The sequence below is a fragment of the Castor canadensis genome, chromosome 12, assembly GCF_047511655.1.
Source record: "Castor canadensis chromosome 12, mCasCan1.hap1v2, whole genome shotgun sequence".
Classification (NCBI taxonomy): Eukaryota; Metazoa; Chordata; class Mammalia; order Rodentia; family Castoridae; genus Castor; species Castor canadensis.
Window position 1 is genome coordinate 28,311,396 of NC_133397.1, and position 6,000 is coordinate 28,317,395.

Consider the following 6,000-nt stretch of genomic DNA (forward strand, 5'->3'; position numbering starts at 1 on the left):
GATTCCCTCTTGGAAGACAGTGGCTAAATGCTTGTCATTCTGATGCTCTTTTCCATCTCAATAATTAATTTATCTCCCTCTACTAGGAATGAATGGAAAGTATTCAAGTCAATTGTTTGCCATTTTGTCTGTTTTATAAAAGATTATGGTGCATCAGAGGAAGAACATATAAATTTGCACAAGTAATGACCATAATTTGTGGCTACTGTTGCCCTGAAAAATTGAAATTTCATATTTTTTTCTTAGAAGAAATTTGGGTCAGGGATTCTTCCATGGTGGAGACAAGTTTCATGGAGCATGCTCTCCCTCTTTAGAAAACTGGTACTCGATCTTTAAGAACTGAGGGTCCTACATAGCAATGACATTTACTGCCCCTTGCAGTTCTACTGGAGAATTATTTCAAAGGCCAGATAAGGCAGAAAGTAAACACAGCATTTTTAATTTTTGATGTCAATTTGTGATGCCTTGGGGAAAGGACATGTGACAAGGCACTTTCTTTAGAAAGACAACTAAATGTTCCCTATGCCTGCTTTCACTGTTTATATAGCATTAAAACTCTACATGGTGTCAAACATTCAAAACCAGTTCCTAAACTGTAAAAAGAGCCAAACAAGACTTCCTTGGTTTCCGTAACAAAAAAAAAAAAAAAAAGCCTTTTGGTTTTCTAAACACAAGTCTGATGTACTTTCTCATTTATCAGGATGTTTTGAGTCCCTTTTACTGCCTTTATCCTTTGATCCCCTGTGTAAGGCTCATTCCAAAGCCAGAGCAAACAGACTTCACAGGACACAGTCAGGTGGGTTTTTTCCTGGTCTCCCCAACTCTCGCTGTAAAAGCATACTGTCAAAACTCTCACTGAGCAAAGGCCCACTGATCTCTGATTGTGATTCCATTGATTCTGTCTCGATTTTCTGACAACTCAGGAAATGTAGAAGTTTAAATGAATACTTTTCATAATTAAGAGCAAAACCAAGCTGGGTGCAGGTGGCTCATACCTGTAATCCTAGCTATTCAGGAGGCGGAGATCAGGAGAATCGCAGTTTGAAGCCAGCCTGGGCAAATAGTTTGTGAGACCCTATCTCAAAAAAATCTATCACAAAAAAAGGCTGGCAGAGTGGTTCAAGAGGTAGAAGTGGTAGAGCACTTGCCTAGTAAGTGTGAGACCCTGAGTTTGAACCCCAGAATTGACAAAAAAAAAAAAAAAGAGTAAAACCAAAACCCATATTTGCTCTCTCATTTTATGGAATTTTTAATATAAGACTCATTTTATGGGATTTTTAATATAAGATATAGGTATATTTGGTATTAACTTAGATTCTAATGCTAGACATACAGTACCTGAATTATATCATTCATATATTATTTATATATATAATATATACATGATATATGTGTGTACATATATATTATAAGCATATATAAATGCATATGTACATTATATAATGAACCATAACCTTAATAACATAGTTTCTGTTTATTTGGGGTATTTTGGGATTTTTGTGAGGCAATCTTACTGTCTGGCCTTGAACTCATGATCCTCCTGTCTCATCCTCCTAAGTGCTGGGATTACAGGCATGTCCCACTATGCCCTGTGCAAAATAGTCTTAAACAGCATAGGGGGTAAACTTCTGTGACTTAGCCCCTGCCTTTTCCCTTCCAGGTTTCTTAAACAGCTTTGAGGAGTTACAGGCTGAGGAATGTGGTATCCTCAACGGATGTGAGAATGGCCGCTGTGTGAGGGTCCAGGAAGGTTACACCTGTGATTGCTTTGATGGGTATCACTTGGATATGGCCAAGATGACTTGTGTTGGTAAGAATGAGATTCTTTTCCTCAGATCCTGTGTGTCTGTGGCTAGGTACCAATGTGTGGGAAGATGTGACAAGTTCTGGAAATAATTCATTAAAGGTTTGGGGTATAACTCAGTGTAGAGTGCACACCAGAATGCAAAGCCCTGAGTTAATGTATGTATGTGTACTTAATGTATATATTTATGTAGGTATATATACACTTAGTGTATATGTGTGTGTATATATATGCACATATATATACATTAAATAGAATTGTACTTAATATCACAGTACTATACACTTAAAAATAACTAAGATGTTCAATTTTGTGTTCTGTTTTGGTTTTTTTTAACCACAACTAAACATAAAAGTTAATGGCTTATTTAAGAATCTAGACAGTGTGGGTTGGTGGAGTGGCTCAAGTAGGAGTGCCTATCTAGTAAGCGTGAGGCCCTGAGTTCAAACCCCAGTACTGCCAGAAAAAAATGTATAAATCATGGTAACTGTGGAAGAAAGACCAGAATGTGCCACGATTACTTTTAAATTTAGATTTTGACTGTGCAGCAAGGAATGTTATCTCTGAGTATGTGACACAAGCATAAAGCAGTGTAGACATCTGAAAACCATACAGCTTCCATGGTAACCATTTTGGGTAAACCTCCTCCTAAAACCATCTTTCACACTGCCTCCTGCTTAGATGAAGAGTGAACACCTATGTCACCTGCTCTGTGTGACTCAGCATGGCCTCTTTGCTAAAGAACCCTTGACTTAATGGGGTTTTTGTTTGTTTGTTTGTTTTGCTATTTTTCTTCTCCCTGCTATAGCAGTCCCTTTGCCCACTTTGGTTTTGTGAGTCTTAGTCTGTGGTGGGTCTGGAAAATAGGTGGCCTGGTTCTCACGAGTGTTCCTAGCATGTGAGAGTCTAAATGGGTCTTGCGTGGAATGAAAGCCAAGAACACAACTTGAGGCTCTCAGGAGGCAGCTCCCAGAGCTCTCTGCTGTGTGTTCAGTTCCCCTCAACAAACCCAGATGTTCTTGTATAACTTCGGAAGGAACTTAGAAAAGTATAGTTCTTCCATCTTGCTTACCATTTCACTATTAATGTCCAGCTGACAAATGTCCATGTTATAGTAAAAACAGAAAGAAGTTCTAGAACCTCCCTGATCATCAACTTCAAGATCTACAACATCTTCTTTATCTTATATGTGATTGAAACAGACAATAATGGAAAGACTGTACAGCAGGCAGGAGCAGGGAATGGTGGACAGCAGAAAGGCAGGGAGCCAGGATGCTTCCAGTGAATGTAGGTTCTGTTTCCTCATGGGCTGATATTACAGATTGGTGACCTGTGTGATTTGGCTCATTGCAGATGTAAATGAATGTGATGAGTTGAACAACCGGATGTCTCTCTGCAAAAATGCCAAGTGCATCAACACCGAAGGTTCCTACAAATGTCTGTGTCTGCCAGGCTATGTACCTTCTGACAAGCCCAACTACTGCACTCCATTGAATACCGCCTTGAATTTAGAAAAAGACAGTGACCTGGAGTAAAAGAGAGTCTTCATAACCTAAGCCCATATACTCTGCACTGTGTAAAGGAAAAGGGAGAAATGTGTTATACTTGAGACATTGCACCTAACCCAGAATGTTGGAGACCGCATGGAGTGTGTATCCTCCAAAGACAGTGAGAGGATTTGGTACTGGTGTAACAGACCAAATGGACATCTCTGAAAACCAGTATATATAGTCTGTTCATATGTAAAATTCAGTGGAAAAGAGGCAAACAGTGCTGTTATTTTAAACAGAAGGTTGTATTATTATGGTTTTTTTTTTACTATTGCTTAAATTTGACATTTAAATAGTGGTGGAAATGTTTTATATAATTTTCATTTTTTGTTTGTGCAGTTCCTTGGCTACTGTTTTTCTTCTTCAGATTTTTTTTAAATCTCAAGTGCAAAAGTCTTTGATAAAATATTGTTAAGCTGTATTATAAATATTGTGACACAGGGTTGTACTACTCTTTGCTTTGGAGCATTTTTAAAATTGAAATTGTCCTGTGGAACAGGCAGTGATTTTTGTTTCAAAATTTTTATACACATTTGGAGGAAAAAAACCCTTTATATTTTCAGCATATTGTCTGAATTTAATGTCCATTCTTAGCCAAGCTGCTAGCAGGTGTCAATTGGATCCCTGTCCTTCACTGAAATGGAAGAACTCAAGAGCTTACATTAGTATTATAATATGTAAAGGAAGCCCAGCAAATTTTTTAAATTTGATGATCCCCAAAATATTTACCATTGTATGTTAAAGCAAAATAAATCACCAGTTTTGTAGAAAAAAAATCTACCTGAGAGTGACTGTCAATGAGTGTACAGATTGAATCCCTGGCTTGCCCCACTTCCTGTCTTTTTAACCAATGGTCCTCTATGAGTGTGGAGTCTTTTGCAAGTTAATCATTAAATATGGCCATGGGTTGAATTTTTCCCCCTAAAATTCATTTGTTGAAACCTATACCCAATACTTCAGAATGTGGTTGCTTTTGGAGACCAGATCTTTAAAGCGAAAATGAAAATTAAGTTAGGTCAATGGACTAGGCTGTATGTAATCAAGATCACTGGTGTCCTTATCTGAGAAGATGAGTACGCAGACACACACAGAAAGACATGTGAAGATATAGGGAAAAGATGCTTATACCAACAAAGGACAGGGGCCTCAGAAGAAAAAGAAATCAACCCTGCCAAAACCTTGATGTTGAAGTTTTAGCTTCCAGAATTGTAAGAAAACAAATTTCTGTTGTTTAAACCACCCAGTCTGTGGTGCTTTGTTATAGGAGCTCCACCAACAAATATAGACTCATATCACAGGAATAATGAACAGTTTCAATGTTCCAGCTCTTGGCTTATCTATGTGCTTCCACCATAATGAAATTGTTCCACAACTTAAGCTGAAATTCAGAATCCATTTTTACTTAACAAGAGCATTTGAGGTTTTTTTTTTTTAAACAAGCTATGTCTCAGCATATCCAACAGAAAAATTCCCCATTTATCATTTTCCTGAAAGATAGGCCTTTGCTTTTTAATATCTGTGGAAGGCAGAGTAGCAGCATCTCAGAGAAGTATATGTTCTAATTCTGGGACTCTCAAGTAGCAAGGGAAATAAGGTTTCAGGTAAAACTGTGATCACCTGGGCCTTTAAATAGGTAGAGTATACTGGATTGCCTGGGTGGACTCAATGTCATTAGAGAGTCTTTACCAGGAAGAGGACCTTAGCAGTGGAAGAGGAAGGCAGAGAGGAGAGTCCAAGGGAGGTGAGAATATGGAAGAGGGTCAGACAGAATGTGAAAAAGACTCAACCTGCCCCTGTTAGCTTTAAAGATGGAGAAAGCAGGGCTGAGGTATGGCTCAAGCGGTAGCATCTGCCTAGCAAACACAAAGTCCTGAGTTCAAAACCCCAGTACTGCCAAAAAAATTAAATTAAAAAAAATCTACAAACAGGTTGTCCCTAGAACCTCTAGAAACTAATGCAGCCCTGTTATCACCCAACACCTTGACTAGAGTCCAGTGATACTTGTATCATCTTCTAGAGAACTCTAAGGTTCTGATACCACTAAATTCGCAGTGGTACAAATCTAATACAATTCTGAAGCTTCCCAGTGCCTAAAATCTGGACAGTAAACCAGGCAATAAGAAGCTTCCTCTCTCAACACTAGCTAAGACAGAAGCTAGTCTCTCACTAGATTGCACTAGCTCACATTTTTCAGCTAGTGTTTATATAGGAGAAATATATGGCCAGATTCCATCACAAGAAGAGATGTTTGAATTTCTTACATTCTAACAGGATGTCCTTATGGCATTTCCAATTATATTTTTAGAAAATTGGGAGATTTGGGTTGAAATGTGTCAAGGTCCGTTAGCAGATAGTCTTCACAGATTACTGACAGGAGATGGATGTCCATGTGTCAAAAATACATAGGTTTTAAATTTTTAGAGTTTTGTTGTACAAATCGTTTCCCAACCCTAAAAAAAAATTTCCTCTTGTAACATGTGAAGTTCTTTTAGCTCTTTTCAGAAGTGTTTTGATTTTACTTTTACTATCCACTTGTCCTCATAAGGTGTGTGGTTCTGTGACAGTAGCCTAATCCATTGACCATGGAGAGACAGACACATAGGAAAGTGCACTCTTGTTGTTCATCAGACATGTACTTTCTAGCTG

The 6,000-nt window shown here is 38.1% G+C and overlaps 1 protein-coding gene across 17 annotated transcripts in view; it reads left to right on the plus strand.

The window, feature by feature from the left end:
- Ltbp1 (latent transforming growth factor beta binding protein 1) overlaps positions 1-4,310 on the plus strand; it is a 434,527-nt gene extending 430,217 nt beyond the window's left edge. For 3 of the 17 annotated variants that reach the window (XM_074049481.1, XM_074049484.1, XM_074049486.1), the window contains 2 exons: positions 1,661-1,810; positions 3,158-4,283. In XM_074049481.1, the coding sequence (XP_073905582.1) occupies positions 1,661-1,810; positions 3,158-3,339 (332 nt within the window). In that variant the 3' untranslated portion in view covers positions 3,340-4,283. Of the gene's footprint in view, positions 1-1,660; positions 1,811-3,157 lie in introns of all 17 variants that reach the window. The other 14 variants (XM_074049482.1, XM_074049485.1, XM_074049488.1 and 11 more) reach the window with 10 other exon arrangements.
- The last annotated feature ends 1,690 nt before the right edge of the window (positions 4,311-6,000 follow it).